Below are 27,279 nucleotides of genomic sequence, written 5' to 3' on the forward strand. Positions count from 1 at the left end.
CCTGTCTCTCCCTCTAACTGTAGGGAACCAGCTCAGCATGAGCCCAGGCTGGGTGGCTGGGGGTGTAGGGATGGGGCCACCCATATGCTCTTAGTTAAATAGGGGCCTTGGTCACCCCTCAGACACCAAGGACTGAGGCTTGTCCCCCAAGCACAACAGTGCTCCTTGCTCTGGATGGTCTCTAGGCCTCCTCCTCCAGAGCCACTGGGGCAACAAGGAAGACTCAGGAACTTCTTGGAAAGCTAAAAGTATCGGGTATTATATAGTCAGTACTGGCCTCCCCTCCAAAGTCAGCAGCCCTCTTGTGTATACATTATATATAAAACTCCATTATTATTACACAAATCCATGTAACACTGAAAAATTAATCCCATCCCTTCCTTCCTAAGACTGCAACCCTCATCATAAAATAGGATCCACCAGGGCACACATTCATATTAAAGAACGGTGCCCCCACTTTTGGGCTTCCTAAGGCTGACGTCTTCTTTATACAGTTTCGTATGATGCTACATAATATAGATAATGTTGGAAAATTGTTACTGACCTGCTTCCTCACCTCCCAAGGCTGCAGTCTCCTTCCACCATCTCACATGAGATGAGACACTTACATAATTATTAGAAAGATCTTATCCCTCACGGCTTCTCACTCTGAAGTCCTCCGCTCTCCTCAGGAATACATTTCCACTGTTCCTCCTCTTGACCCTCTGAGTTCTTGCCTGGAAGGAACTTGCATTAAACCAGTAAGTGAAAGTTTTAGTTGCTCAGTTGTGTCCAACTCTTTGCCATCCCATGGACTGTAGTCTGCCAGGCTCCTCTGTCCATGGGATTTTCCAGGCAAGCATACTAGAGTGGGTTTCCATTCCCTTTTCCAGGGGATCTCCCCGACCCAAGGATCAAACCCCAGTCTCCCACATTGCAGGCAGAGTCTTTACTATCTGAGTCCCTGGGGAAGCCCCTAAACCAGAAAGGAAGGCAAGCTTAGCCAGAATGGAAAACAAATGGAAACATAATACAGTCTCTCTGTGTTTCTTGACCACCGTTGCAAAGAGCACCCTTCACACTGTCTTCATTGGCTTTGCCCACCAGCCTGTGGCTGGACTGAGGTTTGAACCAAACTCTCCCATCCCCACTTCTTCTGAGCCCTCAAGTTACCCCCTAGACCCCCAGACCCCCAGCCCGAAAACTTCTCCATATGAAGCTTGAAGGCATCGCCCTTTTCCTGTAACTTTATTATAACTTAGCTCTGGCTCTGCCCAATTTCTCTCCCATCTAGACACCTCTTGGAGAGAAGTGGATGTGGGTTCACCTTTAGTCAACCACAGAGCTCATTATATTTTCCCCTAAAGAACAGAAAGATGCTCTCCCTAAAACAAACTCATCTCCCTTTAGAGAACAGCTGGTTTCCATGGGGCCAACGTTTAAAATAATAGCTTCTCCTGACAACTTGCTATAATAATGTTCTTGTGCCATGATTTCCTCTTATTTCTTTAGGAGAATTTTTTCCCCCTTAGAATCCATTTCCAGATGGGAATTTCCTGAGCCAGAAATACATGCACTGTTAAGGCTTTTGGAACCTACGGCCAAGGTGCCCGTGAGAATAGCCAGCCTCCAGTCCTGTTGAGGCTGGGGAGACTGTCTCACCCACGCTGTTCACTCAGCATCAGTTCAGTTCAGTTCAGTCCAGTCGCTCAGTCGTGTCTGACTCTTTGCGACCCCATGGACCACAGCACTCCAGGTTTCCCCGTCCATCACCAACTCCTGGAGTTTACCCAAACTCATGTCCATTGAGTTGGTGATGCCATCCCACCATCTTATCCTCTGTCGCCCCCCTCTCCTCCTGCCTTCAATCTTTCCCAGCCTCGAGGTCCTTTCAAATGAGTCGGCTCTTTGCATCAGGTGGCCAAAGTATTGGCATTTCAGCCTCAATATAAGTCCTTCCAATGGGGGCCATCATTTTTAAAACTCTTTCCCAAGCCCATGGGTAGATGAAAAATAACTTTTAATTTTGTTTCTTTAATGACTAATGAAGGTGAGTCTTTGGCAGTTTTCCTAGCTGTCTGTAGGTTTTCTCTTTTTCTTTTTTTAAGTTGAAGAACAGTTGATTCACAGTTGTGTTCATTTCTGCTATACAGCAAAGTGATTCAGTGATACGTATGTATCCATTTTTTTAATATTCTATCCCATTATGGTTTATCTGAGGATATTGGATATAGTTCCCTGTGCTATATACCTTCTTGTTTATCGTCTTTTATTTTAACATATTTTTGTAATCACTTATTCCAACCTCCTGGCCATTTTTTTCTGCTGGGGGCTTTGCTCTCTTTTGAATGAACAGACCTCATTTTGTGTACACTTTTGCCTGGTTTTGGGTGTTTGTTTAGACAAGACACAGATGGGGTCTGTGGCTCATCCAGGGTGGCAGCTTATTGATGGAAAAAAAAGTCAGAACACAGGGTCCCAGGCCCCCGTGAGCAGCTCTTTTCTCTGCCTGATGCCTGACCGTGAATGTGCTCTCCCATGCCCTTTCTGACCCTTTTCCTTGTCCCCCCCCCTTAAAATTTTAGCAGTTTTTCTTGTCTTAACCAACAGTAACGGATGGTTTCCAAGCCAAGCATGGTTCTATGGCAACAGAGTCAGCAAGCTTCCCCGTGGCTGAACCTGGTAACTCACGTTCCCTCATTCCCACTTCCAGCTGGACCTCGGGTGTTTGAGATCCTCCTTCGAAATCCCTTTGCCCTGCAGCAGTGTGCTCATCTCTCTGCTTAGGAGAATAGACACGTCCTATGACACATCCAAGAGCCTTAAGGAAAGTCAGTGGACGTGTGAGGATGACACCTGTGACCTTGAGCAAGTGAACTCTCCTTCAGAGCCTCAGGGATGCCACCTGGCAAGTGGGTGTGGAGACGTTTACCTGCTCCATCCAGGGGTGGCCTGGCTTGGATAAGAAACACTGCTGTCTGTCCCACACGTGGCTAATGTCCGTCTAAAAGTAAGAACGGAGCAAAAGCCAGAGAAAGTCTTGATGTGATGCCCCAGGCGGTGGACAAGATCTCTCCACGTGGTCTGATTACTTGGATTTTTTTTTTTTTGCTTATTTGTATTTTTTCTACAAAATAATGTATGCCTTTTGCATAGTCTTAATATACGTATCAAGTGTGTCATGTATTTTAGAGTGAATTCAAGAGTCAACTGTGAGTCCTTTGTGTTCTTATTCCTTTTATCTTATAATTTTAAGCTACAAGCAGTGGGATGAGGGCCACAAAGCATCTTTAAAGGTTGGAATAGACTGTACTTGCTGGGGGGTGGGGGGCGGGGCGGGGAATGACTGCCTGTGAAGTTCACTCAGGGATTGGCATGTTGTATCCCCAGTTTGTTAGTATTTTGACCCAGGTTTCTCTCCCTCTCTCCCCTCTGACCCTCCCTCCTGCCTCACCCTCCTCCCTTCCCTCCTCCACCCCCATGCAGGTGTCCACCTGTCCGTATTCCATGTATGGTGCGTGGGTCGGTGGCTCCATCCTGTGCTCACTCTCCACCTTCAAGGACATGTGGGTCACCAGAGAGGAATACAGGGAGATCGGCTCCTCTGCCGTCAGGAGGAGGACCCTCTGATCCGTGGCTGTCTGGACCACATCACCTGTCTCACCAGCTCCAGGCTGAACCTCAGCTTGACTGAACTGATCAGAGCTCACAACCAACTCAAACGTGGGCATGGCCCTTCCTCCCCCAGACTTCGATTAAAAGGGTCAATAAAGAACAGACAACCTCTTTGAGCAAGGCTTGCAGCATTTTGGGAAATGCTCACAGGGCACTCTCTGCATCAGAGCAGAGTCATGAGCAGAGGGGATTTCTGGCAAATGTGTATCAGTCAGTGTGGCTAAGCTCTGCTGCAGAAACAAACATCCCCCAAGACTCAGTGCCACAAAACAAAAGTCTATTTCTCGCCCGTGTTACATGTCCACTGAAGGTCCCAGGGACTCTCTCCTGCTTCACCTTCACCCCAGAATCAGGCTGACAGAGCTGACACCATCTGAAACATTGTCTCATACTGTGAGTGCCCATATGGGTGCCCTGGAGGACCTTTCACTGGCAGCAAAGGTACATGCTGCACATCTATCCACAATTAATTGTTCAGAGCAAGTCACGTGGCCCTAAACCACCATGGGGGCTGGGGAGGGCCACCCTGACATGAACCTGACCTCCAACACGGGAGGAACAAAATGGGCGCTCTGGTTCCTGAAAGCACAGTTAGGTTCAGGAAAGCATATCCTTCAGATATTTATTCCTCATTTATTCCACATAAATGCCAGTAAAATTGTTTTGTATGTCTCTGAATTAATACTGAAAATTGCATACATCCTTTACCAACTCTACGGTTTCAAGTAAGGATTTGATCATTGTAAAATATTAGTTTTAAAACTGCATAATATGAACATGGTTAAAAATCACATGCGTTCGAATGTGCTAAGTTGCTTTGTCATGTCCAGCTCTTTGCAACCGTATGGACTGTAACCCACCAGGCTCCTCTGTCCATGGGATTCTCCAGGCAAGAATACTGGGGTGGGTTGCCATGTCTTCCTCCAGGGAGGGATCAAACCTGCATCTCTTATGTCTCCTGTGTTTGGGATGGAATTTTGCACTGGGATTTAGACTTGGATAATCTTTTCCAAGGAGAAGAAGGTGATGACAGAGGATGAGATGGTTGGACATCACCAACTATCACCAGCTCAGTGGACCTGAGTTTGAGCAAGCTCTGGGAGATGGTGAAGGACAGGGAAGCCTGGTGTGCTGCAGTCCACGGGGTCACAAAGAGTCGGACGTGACTGAGCGACGAACAACAACAATCTTTCCAAATACCTGGCTTTGGAACACACCTCCTCCTGCTGCTGCTGCTGCTAAGTCGCTTCAGTCGTGTCCAACTCTGTGCGACCCCAGAGACGGCCGCCCACCAGGCTCCCCCGTCCCTGGGGTTCTCCAGGCAAGAGCACTGGAGTGGGCGCCGTTGCCTTCTCCAACCTCCTCCGGGGGGGGTATTGTCTACTCACTCTCTCATTTTCTCATTCACCCCAAAGCCCCTTTCTACCAGGAGTGGGGTGGGGAGGGTTGAAGTCAGGAGGTCCCCTAAAGTCTCTGTTCTTCCATCTGAGAGAGGGGGTGTCACACAGCTAGCAGGCTTGAGGAGGCTTTATTTTCCTGGGGAAAGGGCCTCGGTGCCTGCTGGCAGGGCTCTCAGCCTTGACATCGTCACCACCAGGGCTGTGAGCCCAGGCGGACTCCCCAGCAAGGCTCCCCTGCGGCAGAAGGCCTCCGGCAGCTCCCCCTCCAGTCCCCACGCCTCAGCCGCGGGAACAAGCACAGGCTGTGGGCATTGGCGCACCCTCACCTCCCTAGTCTTTCCTCCCTCTGTTCTCATCATCATACAGCAAGCGCTCATAGCAGGCGTCAAGCTGAACGCTCAGGATAGAGAAAAGCATTGACCTCACTCTCCAAACTCCCCAAATATCCGAGAGGCTTCCAGCACAGGTGGTGGGGGCGGGGGCGATGCTGGTGTGATGCTTAGAGAGAAGATTCCCATCTTGTGTTCCTTGGGACAGACGTGAAACCCACCCTGCGGAGGGTGTGTCTGACTGGAGAGGTGGAAAGCCCATTCGGGGAGGGTGAGCCAAGGGGAACTTACAGCTTCATGTACATACATGCAGAAATCCGGCTTGCCTGGGGAGTGTAGTTATCAACATTCAGCAAGTGATTTACATTAACTACCGGAGAGTGAGTTTCTCCTATTAAATACACAACAATTAGTGATCCTAATAGTGCATTACGACTTAATTGGATGCTGAAAATGGCTTTGTTAAAAGCCCATTGAGAGATTGGGGTAAATAACTGTAAACTCAGCGCCCAGATGACTCTCCTGCCCCTGGAGAGTTTGTTCTCTGCCTTTGGCTGAATCCCCAATCCCAGCCCAAGGTGGCGCGTGCCATGGGCAGCTCAGACCTCTTCGCAGCTCAGATTAGGGGGCTGTTTATGCTCCAGTCCGGGCAACAGCAGTGAGGGAAGACGGTCCAGCTGGGGCCATCCTGTCACTCCCAGGGCTTCCTGACTTGCCGTCATTTCCAGTGAGCACCCTCCCGGCTCACTCAGGGTGACCCTGCCGCTCCGGTGCCGTCCCTGGGCCAGGCCACTTTGTGCTGGCTGCTCAGGAGTAAAGAGTCCAGGCTAGAGGTGACCCAAGGGTACTACTTCTTGTTCTTTATTTCCATCCAGCTAGCCAGGCAGTCAGCCCTTCATCCATCCGTCCCTATTCACCCATCGTTCCCTCCCCCCCTCCTCCCTCTGTCCATCCATCCACTCCTTCAGCCATCCAGCCACCCATTTACCCATCCACCCATCCCTCCTCCCTCACTTCCTCCATCCACCCACCCATCCAGCCAGCCACCCATTTACCCATCCATCTATCCCTCCTCCCTCACTTCCTCCATCCACCCATCCATCCATCCATCCATCCATCCATCCCTCACTCATTTGTTAAATACCGAGGTCACACCTCATAAGTGTACAAGTTTGCAGTGAAACACTTGGATTTGAAGTGTGGTTCAAACAAGCTGTGTGACCTTATGCAAGTTACCTAACTTTATAGCACAATTTCTTCTGCTGTAAAGAGGAGAAGACAATAGAATTGCAGTGGATTCAAAGAACTGATCCATATAAGGGATTTAGAAAACTGCCTTGTGTGTAAAAAGTGCTCAGTAAATTTTTTGAGCACTTGTTTTATTTTTTTCAGTCTTTTCTCAGCCTTTATTTTTTTTTAACTGAAGTGAAATTCACATAAAAATTTGACAATTTTAAAGTATACAATTCAGTAACATTTGGTACATTCAAAATGTACAATTACCACCCCTATTTAGTTCCAAAACATTTTCATCACCCCGAAAGAAAACCCTGGGCTCATTAAGCAGTTGCTCCTCCTGTCTTCCTCCCATAGGTAGTCACCAGTCTGTGTTCCGTCTATATTTATGTACCTATTCTGGATATTTCACAGAAATGGAACCATATCATACGCAGTCTTTTATAAATGAATTCTTTCATTGAGCATAATATTTTAAGGTGAGTCGGACACGACTGAGCGACTGAACTGAACTGAACTGGTGGTGTAGCATTTATTAATAATTTGTTATATTTTATTGCCAAAGAACATTTTATGTATGAATAAAACACATTTTTTGAGGAACTACTTGGGAGTCCTGTGGTTAGGACTTAGCCCCTCAATGCAGGCGGCACGGGTTTGATCCCTAGTCAGGGGGCTAAGACTCCCAAGACCTCACGTGCCTCCCGTTGAGCTCTCGCTCTATTATCATTATTATTAAATATTCACCAACAGTTACTGTAAGCCAGATTCAAAGAGAGGTTTTAAAGAGAAGTCCAGAAAACGTGCTGGAGTTCAAAGAAGGTTTCACAGAGCTGGTAGCGTGCTAAGGAATTATGTGATACTCAAGTTTGCTCAGACTTTGGAAGACAAGGAGCTTGACTTGCGAACGCGGTAGTTAAATGGTTCCAGAGAAACCTTTGTGCTGCTTTGAAATAAAGACAGTACTATGATCTTATTCTTATGTTTTATTTCTTTTCAAGTCATTGTTAAAACTTGGTACTTTTTTAATGCAAATCATGACACTGCATTAAACTAAAAACTTCTTGATGAGAAGACTAAAAACTTCTTAACATACTGGTATTCTTAATTACCAACATTTTAGTGAGCAAAGCAACTTGCTGTTTCTGTATCTCCATAAAGAGACAGACCCAGATGATCTTCCAGATGTCTTGTAACTCTGGACAAAGTCAGGGTGCACGTTAAATTTTCCGGCACCAAAGCTCACTGATTTATAGAAGATGCTGAAATCTGTGACTGGGTGTCCCTTGAGGAAAAGACATAATGTCAGGGGGGAATGGATAATTTAAAAATAAAAGCTAAGCTGTAGAGTAGTTGAACCCACTTGGCAAGTATCAAGTTTGCTGTCTGCACCTCCCACCAGGTGGACTGACTGCCAGGCTCAACAGGCAGGAAATAGGAACGGAACGGGAGGTGGAGAGCTGGTCTACCTGAGCAGGCTGCAGGCTCAGGGCACAGTGCATCATCACAGTCGGGGTGACTTGCAACCTCAGGCTCATAGCACCATTTTGGCTCACCCTCCATGGGATGGAAGCCTGTACTTTATTTTTATTTATTTATTTATTTTTTCAGTGCTCAAAATGATCTTCTGAGTTTATTTTATTTTATTTTTATTAAATAAATTTATTTATTTTAGTTGGGGGCTAATTACCTTACAATATTGTAGTAGTTTTTGCCATACATTGACACGAATCAGCCATGGGTTTACATGTGTTCCCCTTCCTGGACCCCCCTCCCACCTCCCTCCCCATCCCATCCCTCTGGGCCATCCCATTGCCCTGGCCTTGAGCATTTGTCTCATGGATCGAACATGGAATGGTGTTCTGTTCCACACATGACAGTATACATGTTTCAATGCTATTCTCCCAGAACGTCCCACCCTCACCTTCTCCCTCAGAGTCCATAAGACTGTTCTATGCATCTGTGTCTCTTATTCTGTCTCGCATATAGGGTTATCGTTGCCATTTTTCAAATTCCATATATATGCATTAGTATACTGTATTGATGTTTTTCTTTCTGGCTTACTTCACTCTGTATAATGGGCTCCAGTTTCATCCATCTCAATAGAACAGATTCAAATGTATTTTTTTAATGGCTGAGTAATATTCCATTGTGTATATGTACCGCAGCTTCCTTATCCATTCGTCTGCTGATGGACATCTAGGTTGCTTCCATGTCCTGGCTATTGTAAACAGTGCTGCGATGAACATTGGGGAACACGCGTCTCTTTCAATTCTGGTTTCCTCAGTGTGTATGCCCAGCAGTGGAAGACTGAACTTTAAAGGAAAAGTCTACATAATGCAAAGCAGACACCATTGGCTTCTCCTTTCACACAACTCCCTCCTTTCTGAAGGAGAATGGCACGATGGGGAAAGAGGAACTTTGCAGTCATGGCTGAGCTGTGACCTGTGACCTGAGGCAGGTCACATGATCATTCTGAACTTCCCTTGACCCAGCATCACCCTTTCTGACCATCTGCTCTTCTCTATTTCTGTCCTTGCCTCTATGTCTACCTCATCTTTTACACTGGAGAAGGGAATGGCAGACCACGCCAGTGCCTTTGCCTCAAGAACCCCATGAACAGTATGCTATGACAAACCTAGACAGCATATTAGAAACCAGAGACATCACCTTTCCAACAAAGGTCTGTCTAGTCAAACCTATGGTTTTCCCAGTGGTCATGTATGGATGTGAGAGTTGGATCATAAAGAAGGCTGAGCTCCAAGGAATTGATGCTTTCGAACTGTGAGGCTGGAGAAGACTCTCGAGAGTCCCTTGGACAGCAAGGATATCAAACCAGGCAATTCTAAAGGAAATCAACTCTGAATGTTCACTGGAAGGACTGTTGCTGAAACTCCAGGAAACTGGCCACTTGAAGCAAAGAGCTGACTCATTGGAAAAGATTCTGATGCTAAGAAAGATTGAGGGCAGGAGGAGAAGGGGGTGACAGAGGATGAGATGGTTGGATGTCATCACTGACTCAATGGACATGAGTTTAAGCAAGCTCCGGGAGATGGTGAAGGACAGGGAAGCCTGGTGTGCTGAAGTCCATGGGGTCGCAAAGAGTAGGACACAGCCTAGCGACTGAACAACAACATCGTCTCTGTCTCCATGAGCAGAGCTGTTACAAGAATGAGTAAGAAATGGTATGTACAAATGGTAAAGCTGTCTGCAAGCATAAGGCATTGGCATAAACCAGTGGTTCTAAAACTGAAAGTGCATCAGAATCACCCGGAGGTCTTTCTGGTGATGGCCATTCTGGCAGGTGTGAGGTGATATCTCATGGTTTTGATTTGCATTCTCTGATACAAACTCTTCTCTGGTGTTGAGCAACTTTTCAAGTACCTGTTGGCCATCAGTATGTCTTCTTTGGGAAAATGTCTATTCAGATCTTCTGCCTGTTTTTTAATTGAATTTTTAAAAATACTGAGTTGTATGAGCTGTTTGTATATTTTGAATATTAACCCCTTATCTGTCGTGTCATTTGCAGACACTGTCTGCCACTCCATAGGCTGTCCTTTCATTTGTTGAAGGGTTTCTTTGTTGTGCAAATGCTTTTAACTTCAATTAGGTCCCATTTGTGTTATTTTTGCTTTTCTCTCTTTTTGCCTTAGAATATGAGACCAAAAAGATATTGTTACATTTTATGTCAAAGACTGTCCTACCTATGTTCTCTTCTAGGAGTTTTGTGGTTTGGGATCTTATGTGTGCGTGCACGCTAAGCTGCTTCAGTCGTGTCCGACTCTTTGTGACCCCGTGGACTGTAGCCCACCAGGCTCCTCTGTCCATGGGATTCTCCAGGCAAGAGTACTGGAGTGGGTTGCCATTTCCTTCTCCAGGGGATCTTCCAGACCCAGGGATTAAACCTGCATCTCTTACCTCTACCTGCATTGGCAGGCAGGTTCTTTATCACTAGCGCCACCTGGCAAGCCCTTCAGGTCTTTAATTCACTTTGAGTTTATTTTTGAATGTCAAAAAAAGACCAAAAATAACAAACGTTGGCACAATGTGGTAATAAGGGAACCCTGTACACTGCTGGTAGGAATGTAAATTGGAGCAGCCACTGTGGAAAACAGTATGATGATTCCTCAAAAAATGAAAAGTAGAACTGCCGTATGATCTAGCAATTCCACTCCTGGGTATTTACCTGAAGGAAACAAAAACACTAATTTGAAAAGATACGTGGCCCTCAATGTTCATAGCAGAATTATTTACAATAGCCAAGACATGGAAGCAACCTGAGTGCCCGTCAACAGAAGAGTGGGTAAAGAAGATGTGTACATATATACAGTGGAATGCTATTTAGTCATGAAAAAGAAAGAAATATTGCCATTTGCAACAACGTGGTTGGACCTAGAGAATATTGTGCTCAGTGAAATAAGTCAGGAAAGACAAATACTGTATGTTATCACGTATATGGGGAATCTAGAAAATAAAACAAATGAATGTACATAACAAAACAGAAACACACTCACACATATAAAGAACAAGCTCGTGGTTACAGCTCTCCTCTCTCCTCCCATCCCCAGCCTCTCTCTTCCTGGGTAAACGTAGAGAAAATCTTATATCTGTCCTCATTGACATTTTATGCCGCCTTCTTTAGGAAGGTTGTGAGCCGGAGGGTGGGTGTCCAGGAGGGGGCACTCTATGGAAAGATGCATAACAAACACAAAATGATAACCCTGACTCTGCTCTCTTTAAGGCACAGACAAGTTCAGAAATCCAGACCCAATGATCATAGCCTCACTGTACTGCCCGCTTCACCCTAAGCAAAGATTTCGCTCTGATTCTGAACTCGTACGAACTATTGGAAATATTGCATCTTAAAGTTACTGACCTGGGGTTTGTCTCCTACAGTAAATGGATGGGGAGCTGATATTGTCTGGGAAATAGTGAGAGAGAGAGAGATGCAGAGTGCAGAGCAAGGTCGTGAAGACCACCCTCATCTTAACCTTCCCTAGCATCTTCCTGGTTGCATTTCCCACAATCCCTTGCAGTGAGTGGTCCAGCTGTGATGTGGGCGTGACCCATGGATACATTTCCATCCAACTGAAAGTGCCTGTAAGGCAAAGCTTCTACCACCACCGCTGGATGTTCCTGCAGCTGAGCACAGGTGTGTAGCTTTCCTATTGGCGGCTTCCCAACCCCGGTGGTTTCTGGAAGTTTTCTGATGCCAGCAGTGGTGACCTGACTCTAAGGCCAAAGGATGTCGCAGCAGCTTCCCAGCTAAGCAGGTGGCTTCCAGTGAGCAAGGAGCCCCTTGGTTGGCCCAGTTATATTTTCAGAGTCATTTCTGAGGCCACAGCTCAGTATCTGTTTCCTCAGCAACTCCTATGACCCCACTGCCCTGTTAATACCCCATGATGATCTCCTTTCGACTAAAATCAGCTGGGGGGAATCCCGTTCTGTGCAAGAGCCCCAGTACATACAACACTGCAGTGTGCTTTCTGGGGAGAAGGTCCACTGTTTTCCTCAGCTTCTCGGTGGGGCTATGACCCAAGGGAGGCTGGGAACATCCCCTGTTGGTGGTCCACAGGATGCCCCCGGGTCACAGCAGGTGTCCCAGAACATTGGTGGGGAGTCAAATCACTGTGAACTTGGCATCTAAAGAAATGTTCTGAAAAGCACTGCTAATTTGCATACTATCCATCTGGAATTTCAGATCCTGGGTCTAATTAATACGCTGCTCACCTGCATCCATTTTCACTTTCAATTCCATTCAACAAATTCAATGGCTTGTTTAATAAACATTCACTGAGTAAGACATGAGAGACATGGGTTTGATTCCTGGGTCGGAAAAATCCCCTGGAGGTGGGCATGGCAACCTGCTCCAGTATTCTTGCCTGGAAAATCCCACGGACAGAGCAGCCTGGTGGGCTACAGTCCACGGGGTCGCATAAGAGTTGGACACGACTGTGTGACTGAGCATGCATATGTAAGATTCATTTCCCCAGATCCTTTGCTTGGAGCTGGGCAAATGGATTGTTGTTGTTGTTTAGTGGCTAAATTATGTCCGACTCTTTGTGACCCCTGGACTGCAACACGCCAGGCTTCCCTGTTCTTCACTATCTCTTGAAGCTTGCTCAAACTCATGTGCATTAAGTCGGTGATGCCATCCAACCATCTCATCCTCTGTCATCCCCTTCTCCTCCTGCCTTCAATCTTTCCCAGGAGCAGGGTCTTTCCCAGAGTCAGTTCTTCACATCTGGTGGCCAAAGCATTGGTGCTTCAGCTTCAGCTTCAGTCCTTCCAACGAATCTTAAGGACTGATTTCCTTTAGGATTGACTGATTTGATTCCCTTTCAGGCCAAGGGACTTTCAAGAGCCTTCTCCAGCACCACAGTTCGAAAGCATCAATTCTTCGGATGCATTTGCCATAATGCCAGGGGACCTCCACCACCGTATAAGGAGGAGAAGCCCCAGAAAGTGAACTCCTGCCATTACGGTCACAACAAACACGCACCCACTGGCGAGAGAGCACCGAGGACGAGGCCGCAGACACCCCACGTCCGGTGAGCGCCTGTTGTGGCAGATTGCAAACCGGCCACAGACCCTTTCCCTCCCATCGGGGGAGGAGTCTGTGTATACATCCCTTAATACCGGTTGGTCACGAGACTGACGTGGGCCAATGAGCGGCGGGCAACAGCAAAGAGGACGCAGGCAGGGGCTTGAGGAGCACATGTGCATCGGGCTTGCTCTTGGAAATGCTGCAGCTGCCACCTTGTAACTGGTGGACACGCCTGGGACGATGGGCGATGCAAGGCCTCGTGACCCCCTGACTCCAGCTGACCACCAGCCTGTCAACTGCTGACTGTCAACTACAGACGTGAACCACCTGACCCCCTGCTGACCACAGACGGTGATGAGTCCACAGTCCAGCCCAAGTCCCTGGGGCACTTGTGCGTATGTGCTAAGTCGTTTCAGTTGTGGCCAACTCTGCAACCCCATGGACTGTAGCCCGCTAGGCTCCTCGTCCATGGGATTTTCCAGGCAAGAATACTGGAATGGGTTGCCATGCCCTTCTCCAGGGGATCTTTTCAACCCAGGGACTGAACCTGGGTATCCCGCATTGCAGGAGGATTCTTTACCATCTGAGCCACCAGGGAAGCCCAGAATTTGAGTATTTTTCCAAAGACAGGGGCCACTCAAGAACATTTTCCCTTGGGGACGGGCTGATTAGAACCAGGGCTCAGCCATCTCCGTGAGAGTCGGGTTCATAAATGAGGCAGATTTCAAGAGAGTTCACTGCAGGCCACCAGCTCATGGTCCTCCTCAGCACCTCTCACTGCTTCCTACAAGACAGAAACCCCGCCCTCCTCCTCATGGAGCAGGGTTGGGGGCTGTGTGTGGGAAGGAGGGACGCGTGATTCCAAATTCCACCTTCTCCCTGGCGGACCAAGACCAGGACAAAAACCAGTTCCCAACAGCAGGACAAGGTGAGAATCCCAGCCACCAGAGTCGCTGTGAAGGGCGCTGTGCCTGTGCTGGGGACCGAACCACGTCCCCTGGCGTCTCCCCCTCCCCGTCCCCACCCTTGCACGCAGCCCCCCTCTCCTGGACTGTGCATCAGTTCGGGGTGCTGACCCGCTCCCAGCTGGCTCACTGTCCATTGCTGGCTGAGTTTCAGGCTTGTGGAAATGCAGATTCCCAGTTGCCCCAGCCCAGACTCGGGGCTCCTGGGCAGCGGCTGGGCCGTGAGTTAGCAGCACCCGGGTCTCTGCCCAAGTCAGGGCCAGGCCGAGTTTCCCAGGTGGCTCAGTGGTAAAGAACTTGCCTGCCAATGCAGGAGACTTAAAGAGACATGGGTTCGATCCCTAGGTTGGGAAGATCCCTTGGAGAAAGAAATGGTAACCCACTTCAGTATTCCTGGCTGGAGAATGCCATGGACAGAGGAGCCTGGCGGGCTACGGTCCAGGGGGTCACACAGAGTTGGACACAACTAAAGCGACTTAGCAGGCACACAGGGCCTGGGACGCCATTCAGGGCGGTCCCTGCGGTTCAGAACTGACCAGCAGGTGTCGCCCTGACACCAGGCTGCAGGCTGGGCCGTCTAGCAGATCTCGGCGGAGCCGCTGAAAATCAGTGGGCAATCACCTTCGACCAGGCCCTGACCAGGAGCAGGAGGGCACGTGTGAGTGGGTGTCCGTGTGCATTCAGTGAGTGAAGTTGCTCAGTCGTGTCCGACTCTTTGCGATCCCGTGGACTGTAGTCTACCAGGCTCCTCCGTCCACGGGATTCTCCAGGTAAGAATACTGGAGTGCGTTGCCATGTCCTTCTCCAGGGGATCTTCCTGACCCAGGGATTGAACCCAGGTCTCTCGCCTTGCAGGCAGACACTTTACCTCTGAGCCACCAGGGACAAGGAGGAGTGAACTCCACAAGTACGTCCCTGACAAACATCTCAAATCAGACCCGGGAGTGGGAGGTGGGGGGCAGCTCTCTGGCCTCACCCACCCCAGTGAGCGCCGGTCATCCTGGGGAGGCCTCGTGGGGACCCGGTTTCCCCGGGGGGCCGTGGCTGGCCCATCACAGCGAGGGTGCGGACTGGCAGAGGAGGGTGTGGGGGAGCCTGCGGCCTCGGTGAACGCCAGTCCCGGTCACCCTGGTGAGGCGGGGGCATATTTCATTTGGCAAACTCTCCGAGCGCCCATCAGGCACCAGGCCTCATTCAGAGCTGGAGAGACGCTGCTGCCCGTGAGCTGGGGCCCCGAGGGGAGTGAGGGGACCAGGAGCAAAGCCGAGCGGAGCCCCTCCTGCCTCTGAGGCCCAGGTCCCTCCCGACACTGCCTGGCATGGCGACAGCACCCATCCTTAGTCGCTGGTCCTCCCCGCCAAGGTCAGGGCCCTGGGACCATTCCCAGGCCCGCTACGTCTCCTGCTAGGATCCCATCCATTACAGAGAGTGAGCCTGGCCAGGCTTCCCTTTCAGAACCACTTTCCTGGCAGGAGGATGGATCGGGGTGGGGGGCAGCATCCAGAGGTCAAGACTAAGGCCGTGTGAGCTGGCGGGGGTGCCCGTCCTGGGTGGTGGAGCTGGCGAGCATCTGGAGACCACAGGAAGCTCATCAAGCACATGGACCAGCGCGGCTCCTGCAATCCTCCCTGAAACATGGGGAGTGGGCTGCTTATTTCACTGAACAAGCTTGACCTGATTCATTCTCTGGCAGGAAATTCCGAGAAGGACAGCGACCCTGGGGAGGGAGGGTGAACCCCCGCCCATCAAGGCGTCTTCCTGCTGCGCCTGGCCCCGCCCCCGACACTGCCCCAGGGAACATGTCCTGGCCTCCGGTGGCTAGTTGATGAGGGTGGTGGGCAGGAGCCGCGAGGAGGGGCTCGTCCCTGCCCAGGGAGGCGACCAGGGAACCATTTGAGGCCGTCCAAGTGCAAAGCCTGGACCACACCAGTGCCTGTGCTTTCCACCAGGGGTCTTGGCCCCCTTAATCAGCAAAAGTTGACTAGAGGCCAGACAAGAAATTCAAGCAAGGCTTTACTGGGGCTCCTGTTACAGCAGGGGGGTGCGAGAACACACAACAGGTTTCCTTGCTCCCTCCCCGAAGGGGGATGAGCTGCTTCCTGATATGGGCTGAGGGTAGGGGTGTGTCCGGGGAGCTGGCAGAAGGGTGGCTTGGGTGGTCTGCCCACCCTTTTGCTGGTGTTGAGTGCGGGGGGCTTACGCAGTGCTCTGCTTTTGCTCCCAGCTCTTCATAAGCGGCAGTTGGGCTTTTGGTCTCTTTGTGTCTTGCTGTCCAGAATTTGCCCCAATTGCACACAACTGGGCTTCCCTGGTGGCTCAGATGGTAAAGAATCCACCTGCCAACGCAGGAGACGCAGGTACGATCCCTGGGTTGGGAAGATCCCCTGGAGAAGGAAATGGCAACCCATTCCAGCATTCTTGCCTGGGAAATCCCGTGGACAGAGGAGCCTGGTGGGCTACAGTCTGTGGGGTCACAAAGAGTCAGACAGGACTGAGCAACTGAATGAGCAAATGAACACAGCACACGCACGTAGTTATTTTTAGTCCCTTATCTTCCCCGGGGGCTCAGAAGGTGAAGAATCCGCCTGCAACGAGGGAGACCTGGGTTCCATCCCTGGGTCGGGAAGATCCCCTGGAGGAGGGCATGGCAACCCACTCCAGTATTCTTGCCTGGAGAGTCCCCACGGAGAGAGGAGTCTGGCGGGCTACAGCCCATGGGGTCGCAAAGAGTCGGACACGACTGAGTGACTAAGCACATAGTTTCTTTGTACGTTGTTGCTCGAGCGGACATGAGTCCAGGCACAAGCGTTGCAGCAAAGGGTCCCCGGTCCCAGCCTGCTCCCCTGGAGGGCAGGTCCTACCCGTCCACTGTGTCGAGCTGTCACGTGCGGTCCACAGAGAACTGAAGGCTGAGAGGAGGTAAGAAATCCTATCATCATAGATGGGGAAGCAGAGGCATTGAAACCAGCCATCCCGTATTGGACCTGTGGCTTCACACACCGGCAGCCGGGTGTCTGGCATCCCAGCCCCTCTGGGGCTCAGTTCTCCCGTCTGCAGGTTGGGGACAACGTCAGGCCCCTGGAGACTCAATCCAGCCTGTGAGATGCCTGGTAGGGCGCCCCCACTAAGGGCTCTGCGCCTCCCAGAATCGAAGGGCTGAGCCAGCAGAATCTCCAGGAACGAAAGAGGAAACAGAGAGCCCGGAGAGGCGGGCGGCCTGGCGGGCAGACAGAGAGAGACGGCAGCTCGGAGGCCGTGCTCGGCCCCGCTGCTGGGCGGCACAGCAGAGCCTGGACTGAGCTGCTGGACCCACGTCCTCCCTGGTGACCCAGGAGCCACGGGATGGCCCTGCAGAGCTGCTGGGAATGAGAGTCACAGACGGAATGTGTGCCTGGCCCAGCTGGGTCCCCAACATCACTCAGGCACTAAGGACGTGGGCATAGACGCCCCAGCCCCATCTCATGGTCCAGCGGCCACAGGCAGCTCAGAGCCAGAGGGTGCTGGGTGCTTCTGAGCACCCACCCCAGGTCGGGGGACCACGGGGCTCCGAGAGCTGGGCAGGTGTCCAGCTGCTCTGCTGACTGGGGAACAGGCTCACCTCCATCCAAGAGAGCTCAAGAACTTTCCAGATGGCTTGACGGCTTCTGTGGGCTCTCTGAGGGGACCTGCGGGCTGTGGACTGAGCTTTGTCCTTAAGGACCAGTGTTTCATTACCGAAAGGGGCACGCACACCCACCCCTGCAGTCTCCTCCTGCTCAACAGGCTACAGGCAAAGCCCAGCTGAGGTGCTGTGCGAGCCCACAGTGCTTGACCAAGAACCTGGGTGTCTCACGCCCTGAACAGCTTAGGGAGTACCTTTGTGGCTGTTGGCTCAGGTGGTGATGCAGGAACAGGTGTTGAGGATGAACAAGTGTAGAAATCACGGCAGACGGGTGGTGTCTGCGAGCTTACCCAGCTGGTCTGTGGACGAGCAGAGCCTGTGAGGAGCAGGGGAGCCCGAGCCTGCCCTTGAATTGGGTTTCCACCTCTCCGCGCTCCAGGTTCAGCTTGGATTCCCCTAAAGGAGCCCTGCGTGCAACACACAGCTGAGTTCTGAGCTCACAACACCTGCAAAACAGCATCACAGGTGTTCATCTCCTCTTCATTCAAGTCAGCATCCTCCAGGAGTCCAGAGGTCAGCACGGGGCTCTCTGTCCCCCTGCACAGGTGGCCTCACTTTCTGTTCTGTGACCCTTTTCCCCAAACCAACGTAGAGATGCCTCTGATGGAGGGCTAGACTGGGATAATAGATGGATTAGCTAGGTAGCTAGCTTGAGAGAGAGAGATAGGATGGTTGGAGGACTGGATAGATGGATGGGTGGATGGATGGATGGGTGGGTGGGTGGATGGATGGATGGATGGATGGATAGGTGGGTGGGTGGATGGATGGATGGATGAATGGATGGATGGATGAATGGATGGATGGATAGGTGGGTGGGTGGATGGATGGATGGATGGATAGATGGGTGGGTGGGTAGATGGATGGATGGATGGATGGATGGATGTATAGATGGATAGGTGGGTGGGTGGATGGATGGATGAATAGGTGGGTGGGTGGATGGCTGGCTGGCTGGCTGGATGAATGGATGGATGGATGGGTGGATAGATGGATAGGTGGGTGGATGGATGGATAGATGAATAGTTGGGTGGATGGATGGAGGGATGTATAGATGGATAGGTGGGTGGATGGATGGATGGATGGATAGCTGGGTGGGTGGATGGCTGGCTGGCTAGCTGGATGGATGAATGGATGGATGGGTGGGTGGATAGATGGATAGGTGGATGGATGGATGGATGGATAGGTGGGTGGGTGGATGGATGAATGGATGGCTGGATAGATGGGTGGGTGGATTAGATAGAAAAATAGGAAGATAGATAGATAGGGAAATATTGATAGATTATAGATAGAAAGCAGACAAGCAGACAGACTGACACGAGCAGGCAGGCCTGCAGGCATGCAACAGGAAGATCACCCAGGCCCCTCGGTGTGGGCGCCCCTCCCACCCCACCCCAGGGCCCCTCCTCCTGCCTTCTCTGCAGACTCGGGATGTTCTTGTCGCCTTTCCCCTGGTGCGAGGCTTCTCTGTATGGATGTGATGCTGAGGCCCGCGGTGGAAACTAATACAGGGTAATTATACTCACTAATGACGCCTTTTATCAAGCCCAGACTGAGAGCCCACAATAAGCAGAGCTAAGCAGGAAGCCCCCTGCCAGGAAGACTCTGTGGCTGCAGCCTGGCCCCGAGTCCACGCTGACCAAGGCCAGGGATGGACACTCACCTCCGGACTGCACCGAGTCCTCAGGCCCTGGCTCTGCTGCAGGCCGGCTGTGTGACTCGGGGCCAGTGGCTCAGCCTCTCTGAACCTTAGTCCTCCCAGCACCTGCTGTGCTTCTCCAGTGTGTTGTCAGGAAACAAAGGAAACAAATGCTCTGCAAATTGTACTGTTGCTGTTACTAAGTCACTTCAATCGTGTCCGACTTTGCGAACCCATGGACCGTAGGCCTCCAGGCTCTTCTGTCCATGGGATTCTCCAGGCAAGAATACTGGAGTGGGTTGCCATGCCCTCCTCCAGGGGACCTTCCCCACCCAGGGATCAAACTCGGGTCTCCTGAGTCTCCTGCACTGGCAGGCAAGTTCTTTACCACTAGTGCAATTTGGCAAATCAAGAGATACTGGTTATTACTGCTCTGCTGTGGTCTTCAGTGATGCCCCAAAACCAGTTTTAAGAACAGTGATGATGACAATAAGCTCTGATGCTGGTGATGGCAGTGACAACATAGCCACAATCCTGTTGTCTCCCCATTGCCGATTGTACCGTATCAGGGAGGTTCTCAGCCAAGCGCTTCCTGTGCGTGAGCTCAGGTTATCCCCTGGGGAGGGAGCAACATTGCCCCATCATTGGGATGGGAAAAGCAGATCTCCAGGAGGTGAACATGTGGATGACTGCGGGTCTCCAGACCCTGGCTCTAGAGGACACAGGCCCTGGATGGTGAGGGGACAGTCTGGTTCTCCTGAGTTGGTCCCTCATCCGGATCCTTAGATCAGTGGGTTCTAGAAGTGACTCCCAGGAGTCTTCCCATCCCAAGCCTTAGGATCTGCCTCTGAGAGGAGAGCAGAAAGGACTGGCCCAGTTGGGTCTGGAGTCTCCCCTGAGTCTCCCCCAGAAGGTGGACCCCACTCAGGCCACCTGTCACAGCCCTGGGAGACTCCTAGCCTTGCAGGTCCATCCTGACGGGGCTTCCTCTGTTTCAAGGTGGAGGAAGGTGAAGAGCTGAGTGAGGTCACCATGATTAATTGGTGAGCCCGGCTCGTCCTAGAACCAAAGAGGAAACGGGTCACTCTCAGAGGACCCAGGTGAAAGCGTGCACACGTCACCTCTGAGTCTGCACACATCCCCAGCCAAGGGGAGAAACTTCTGGAAGGAGTCGAGGAGCAAGTGGCTTTGAGGGAAAGTCGACCTAAAACCACAGGAACATGGCAGGCAGCAGGCGTGGTTACAAGCGGCATCAAAAAGTCAGAATATTCTCTTTAGCTTGCTGTGTCCACAGGCAGCCCCATCTGGAGCAAGACTTGTCATTGTTGTTCAGTTGCTCGGGTGTGTCTGACTCTTTGCGATCCTGTGGACAGAGGAGGAGCAGGCTCTTCTGTCCACGGGCTTCTCCAAGCAAGCGTACTGAAGTGAGTTGCCATGCCCTCCTCCAGAGGATCTTTCCAACCCAGGAATCAAACCCATCTTTCTTACATCCCTTGCATCGGAAGGCAGGTTCTTTACCACTACCACCTTGGCTTAGTCTAAACATGTTTATAGACCCAAATACATACAGAGACTCACGTATATGTAGGTTCAAAAGAAGTTTGAGATAAATGCTTGCTTGAGACCCTTCAGCCGTTGCCAAGGTGACATGGAGGCGGAGAGAGAGCTTTGGGTTTGTTCTTGAAAAGAGATGTAATCCTAACTAAACGAAACTAAGTGAAAAAAAGGAGATTATGTTTTGTCTTGCATAAGTGAAAGGCCCAGGCATCAGTTTGGGGTATTAGTTAAGTTCAGGCGGATTTGTTATATAATAAAACACCCCCAAACTCAACAACCACCATTGTGTTGTTGCTCATGAGGCTGTACGTCCGCTGGACAGTGTGCCCTTAGCTGAGGCCATTAGACTGGGGACTGGTGGTCCAGAATGTCCTAAGTCATGTGGAGGCCAGTTGGCTCTGGCGGTCAGTTGGAGCTGAAGGCCAGCAAGATGATGGGGGTGACCGGGCCATGTGTCTCTCGCTGCCTCGCGGCCTAGCCCAAGAGCAGCCCTACATACAACCAGCTTCCTGGTCTCTGCTTGGGTCACATTTTCCACTGTTGCATTGACTCAGGCAGGTCATGTGGCCCAGCCAGCCCAGAGTCAAGTGGGTGGATAAAGGGACTTGACTTATTGGGAGGACTCTAAAGTCACAGAGCTGGCAAAGATGTGTGGCCGTGTTTGCAATCTACCACACTGGGCTGCAGGTTAGGCTGGATCCAGGAGCTCAAGCAGCATCTCTGCTTCTTCCTTGTCAGATCCTCTCTCAGGCTGACCTTCTCAGTGGCTTGGCAAGCTGGCCACAAACAGAGCAGCTCTGGACTCTACCTTCCCAGCTCCTGTCCAGGAGGATGAAAGACTCTCACAAGGTTCCAAGTCCTGGACTTGCCTCTCCCGGGCTCTGATTGAGTCTTGTGCCTGTCTCCAAGCAGACTCTGTGTTAGCGGAACATGATGCTCTGATGGCCTCTTTCAGGGACCAGAAGGGAAGTGTCATCTGCTCAAGCACGTGGACAGAGGAGGAGGGCAGAGTTTTCTTTTCTGACCAAGAAAACCTGGGGCCAACACCGGAAGCCCAAGAATGCTCAGCGGGCACTGAAACTAACATCTGCGGAGCGTTGGATGGCCAGTGAAGTGTCTGTTCATGCATTTTGCCCATTTTCACTCAAGTTGTTTGTCTTCTATTGAGTTCTTCTGGGGCTTCCCAGGTGATGCTAGTGGTAAAGAACCCACCTGCCAGTGCAGGGGAGGTAAGAGACATGGGTTCAATCCTTGGGTCGGGAAGATCCCCTGGGGGAGGATATGGCAACCCACTCCAGTATTCTTGCCTGGAGAATCCCATGGACAGAGGAGCCTGGCAGGCAGGCCACAGTCTGTGAGGTCACACATAGCCAGATACAACTGAAGCGACTTGGCACACACACAGGAGTTCTTTATATAGGCTGGATACGAGTCTATGGGGAGATAGGTATTTTGTGAATATTATTTGACGTTTGTGGCATTCCTTTCATTTTCTTTTTTTAAGGTGTTTTAATTTTTATCTTAAGTGACTTTATTTATTTGCTTATTTATTTTTGGTTTTTGGTTGCATTGGGCCTCCGCTGCTGTGAGGGCTTCTCTTAGCTGCAGTGAGTGGGTCTTCTCTCTGGTTGTGGTGGGCGGGCTTCTCATCGCGGCGGCTTCTCTTTCTGCGGAGCTCGGGCTCTGGAGCACAGGCTTGGTAGTTGTTGCGCACGGGCTTAGCTACCTCTCAGCAGGTGGGATCTTCCTGGACCAGGGATCAAACCCGTGTCTCCTGAATTGGCAGGTGGATTCTGGGAAGACCAACTTTTGTGTATAATGTGTAGTAAATGCTGAGTTTCATTTCTTCCAAATAGATCTCCAGTTATCCTGGGACATCCAGGAGACCTTCTGTGGCCACGATGGAATTAAATTAGAACTTAACAACTGGGAGATGAGTAGGAAAACTCCTGTGTTTGCAAGTTAAGCAACTCATTTCTAAATAACCCATGGATCAAAGGAGAAATGATAAGGGAAATTAGAGAAGGAAAGAGACAGCCCTGATTGCCAGGACGAAGCTGGGACTCACCACCTCCTGTCTCCATCCCTCCATCCGCACAAACTCTCCCGCAGTCTCCTTGACAAGGAGGTGAGTGACGCGTCTTCCAGAAAACACAACAGGCCTCCGAGAAGCAGTGCTGCAGTGCAGTGGCTGGTATTTGAGAGAAGCATCTGGAGGTGAACTTCATTTTCTCGTAAGCCTTCTAATTTTTAAAATTCTAATCATGCATCCACCCATTCACTCAATAAATGCACGTTGAGAACGTTTCTTGGACACCAAGAAATCACAGCCATCACAGTCCTTGTTCACAGGGAGCTTCCAAGTGAGGGACACAGAGAAAAATAAATCACCGGGTAAATAAAGAGCTGACTCACCAGGAAAGACCCTGATGCTGGAAAAGATTGACGGCCAAAGGAGAAGGGAGCAGGAGAGGATGAGATGGTTAGATAGCATCACTGACTCCATGGAAGTGAATTCGAGCAAGCTGCAGGAGATGGTGAAGGACAGGAAAGACTGATGTGCTGCAGTCCATGGGGTCTCACAGAGTCGGACATGGCTTAGTGACTAAACAGCAGCAACAAATAAAATAACAGCAAGTGTGCTGCTTTCTATTAAGGAAACTTGGACCTCCTTGCCAGGGAGCAAAGGAAGACAGGGCTGGCCAATATCCCTTTGACTTTAGGTTGAGCCTGTAAAAGTACTGGTTCCTCTCTCTACCTGATATTTCAGAGGACTTTCTGTCTCTCCACAGATACCAAGAACCCCTAAAGGGCAAGGATCTCTTCCAAACCTGCAGCGGGGGGACCACTCTCTCCCTCCCAACCCAGGGGCTGGTTCAGGGCTCCCTTGGGGCCTCCCATCCATCTGTTTCTGCCTTAGATAGTAAGCCTGTTGTCCAGGGCCTGGTTCTGGGGAGACGCTCAGTCATTGGTGAGTGTCATTGATTCCACTCCCCATCCTCGGGTCTGGGTCACCGAGGGACAGGATGGGAGACCAGGAAGAGCAGCCCACGGCAGGGGTCAGTGGCCGGGGCCTGGACTGGGCGTGCCTGGGCTACAGTAAACCTTGTACTTAATGCCTTCAGCCTCCAGCAAAGCTGAGGCCTCCAGGACTGGGCTTCCCAGGTGGTACTAGTGGTAAAGAACCCGCCTGCCAATGGAGGAGACGTAAGAGATGAGGATTCTATCACGGGGTCAGGAAGAGCCTCTGGAGAAGGGCATGGCAACCTACTCCAGTATTCTTGCCTGGAGAATCCCATGGACAGAGGAGCCTGGGGGTCTACAGTCCATGGGGTCACAAAGAGTTGGACAGGACTGAAGTGAACGAGAACACCGGGACTGGAGGGAATTTAGAGGCCATTTGATCTGCGCTCTCAGCCAAAGTTTGGGAGGCCTTTGTCGTGCTCGCAAGTGGCCATCCAAGCGCCCCTCGATCACCTCTGCCACGGACCACTCTCTGATCCCCAGGTCAGCCGCGCCATCCTGGGAGAGGTGACGGGGAGCCCAAAGCTAGGGAAACAAAGGATTCCAGGTGGGGCAGATGCTTCGTTAGACAGTCAACACTAGGGAAAAAGTACTTTATAGTTTTCTGAGCACGCCTATAACTTTATCAGAAAATTCTACGTTTTCTGTGTCACTCAATGGGTGACTCAAAAGAGCCAACCCATGTCTTTCTCCTCGGGTCCTGGGATGAACCTCTACCTTGAGTCTGGTCCTGAGGGTCTGGTGAATTCGGGAGGCGTTCCGGGCTCCTTGCATGGATTTGGATAAAGGCTTGAGTTGGAAGTCGAGGCAGGAACCCCCTCAAAGCCAAGCGCCCAGGTGGACGATCTGGGCCAGCAAGTAGGCTCATGCACCACCTATTTTGAGAAATGGGGCATCAAAAATAGAAAGGCCTTAATACCACAGCCTGAGAGTCTCATCTAGCGAGCTGGTAATAAGCAAAGACAATAGGTCCCAATCCTGTGACGCTTGCACAATGGACCCTTTTTCTCAAATACCTGAAAATCTTTGAGAAAAAAAATTGGCTAAATTGTCTTTAAAGACAGAACAAAAGTTGCCAGCAGTTTGGGGGCAGAATAACTTGGCAAAAGCATGAAGGATGGCCCCGTTCACACTTCCACGGTGAGGCTGCCATTCACCCGTCCCAGGGAGCCTCACGCCCTGGTGTGACATGGCAGCCTTTAAAATGCAGCAGGAAGTTGGGGGAAATTCTGGTAGAAATAACTGAGGTCAAATGTTTCTACTAGTGTTTGGTCAACACTGCCCCGAACCCAGCCGAGCATCTTTTTAAAGATAGGCAACAAACATTAAAGAAGAAGGAGGAGGAGGAAGAGGAAGGAGAAGGAAGAGGAGAAGAAAGTTTACAAGCTCTAGAATTGAGGGTGTTTGAGGGATTGTTTTTTTCTTATCTCAGACAATTCCTGGGAGACTTAGTTTTGGCTGAGCTGAAACGTACACAGAGTTAATACTGAATGAAAGACATTTGCCAAAATCTCCTAGAATAAGAGGCATCCTTTTTCCTTTTTTCTTAACTTCTGAGAGCACCATCTGGGTGGAGATCGGCTCTGGAGACCCCTCGCCATGACACTAGGAGGATACCTATCAGTGTTGATGAAATATTTATCGAATAGGAGCTTTGGGCAAAACATTGTGATGGAGGCTCCCTGGGTCGTCGGCAGCTCACATTCCAGGGGACGGAAAGGTGGCAGGTACAGCGAGCCGTGTGCCGTGGTGGGAAGAAAGAGAGGTAGCAGCTTGAAAGAAAGCCGGTCGTGAAGGGGAAGGGAGGCAGAGGCTGCCCTCGGCAGAGAGGAGGCTGGGGGTTTCGCTGGCAGGGACGGGGTGGAGGGGCCGTCAGGCAGGGGCACAGCGAGGGGGAGTAGCGACAGAAGGCAAGGTGGGCAGCGGTCACAGGACGCATGCTATTCCCTGGAGTTACTCAAAGAGATGCTCGCTCGTGCCAAAGCTGAGTCTGGCCTACGGATTAAAACACGTTGCAAAAGGAAAGAACAAAACAGGGAACACGGCGGCACACGTCTTAACCCAGTCTGCGGGGGGGGAGGGGTGCATGAGACGCTGAAAGCACTGCCTCCAGTCTCTGCAGACTGAGCAGGGACCCCTCTCCCCACCAGACCCCCATCCCTTCCTGACCACAGTCCAAGATCTCAGGCCTAGAGAGCAAATCCAGATTAAATCAAATGGCTGCAGGGACCCCAGAAGAAAGGGTGTAGGAAAAATGGAACTAAGGGCAGCCTGATGGGCTTGGTGCCAGGGGAGAATTGCATGGAGAGGCTGCTGGAGTGTGGGAAGACTTAGCCACGAGTAGATATGATAAAAAAAAAAAAACAAACCCCAAGCAACTTAGGGATGAAAAAGGCAAGTATTAACTCCAGGAAAAACAAAAAGTTGCATGAGAAAAAAGAAAAATCAGTTACACTTGACTCAAAAGCAAATGATAATTACCTAGTTGCAATAATGTGAATCCAGAATAGTGATTGGTCCAAAATTTGGGCTGCAGCCACTTTGAGGGACTGGGAGAGGAGGTGATAACTTAAAGAGAGGTGAGTGCCTCAGCATTCTGTAATACTGCCTAAAGCTGTTAAATCTAGAGACTGTGATGAAAGCAATATTTCTTTAAGAGTATAGATGATGTAATTATTCAATACTTAGAGGCTTAATTAACTACGAGTTGAAAGCCAATGCATTTGAGAAGTTGGAGTGGGGGTGGGGACAGTTGTTTATTTGCCCTTTTGCAATATTTGACTTGCTGTGTGGGTGCTAAGTTGCTTCAGTCTTGTCTGACTTTCTGACACTATGGACCGTAGCCTGCTAGGCTCTGCAGTCCATGGCATTCTCCAGGAATGAATACTGGAGTGGGTTGCCTTGCCCTCTTCCAGGAATATTTGATATATGTGTACTCTTAAATGTATATCTGCATACACACACACACTCTCACACACACATACATGCATGTCCTACTTACAGAAAGATGAGAAGGAGGGATGAAAAAAGAACAAGCCCCTGCCTTCTGGGAGGGGGTGTGATGAAGGGTAACAGTATGACAAGGAGCCTAGAAGCTGGCAGGGCATCTCTGGAAGGGTAACGGTATGACAAGGAGCCTAGAAGCCGGGAGGGCATCTCTGGAAGGGTAACAGTATGACAAGGAGCCTAGAAGCCGGGAGGGCATCTCTGGAAGGGTAACGGTATGACAAGGAGCCTAGAAGCTGGGAGGGCATCTCTGGAAGGGTAACGGTA

General features: G+C 50.6%; 1 protein-coding gene across 5 annotated transcripts in view; it reads left to right on the forward strand.

The window, feature by feature from the left end:
- Positions 1-3,770, forward strand: part of LOC145524821 (actin, alpha skeletal muscle 2-like) — a 35,687-nt gene extending 31,917 nt beyond the window's left edge. For all 5 annotated transcript variants that reach the window (XM_081537826.1, XM_081537830.1, XM_081537827.1 and 2 more), the window contains one exon: positions 3,466-3,770. In XM_081537826.1, the coding sequence (XP_081393952.1) occupies positions 3,466-3,609 (144 nt within the window). In that variant the 3' untranslated portion in view covers positions 3,610-3,770. The remainder of the gene's footprint in view (positions 1-3,465) is intronic.
- The last annotated feature ends 23,509 nt before the right edge of the window (positions 3,771-27,279 follow it).

The sequence above is a fragment of the Giraffa tippelskirchi genome, chromosome 10 (genome assembly GCF_054371585.1).
Source record: "Giraffa tippelskirchi isolate mGirTip1 chromosome 10, T2T-mGirTip1v1.2.pri, whole genome shotgun sequence".
NCBI lineage: Eukaryota > Metazoa > Chordata > Mammalia > Artiodactyla > Giraffidae > Giraffa > Giraffa tippelskirchi.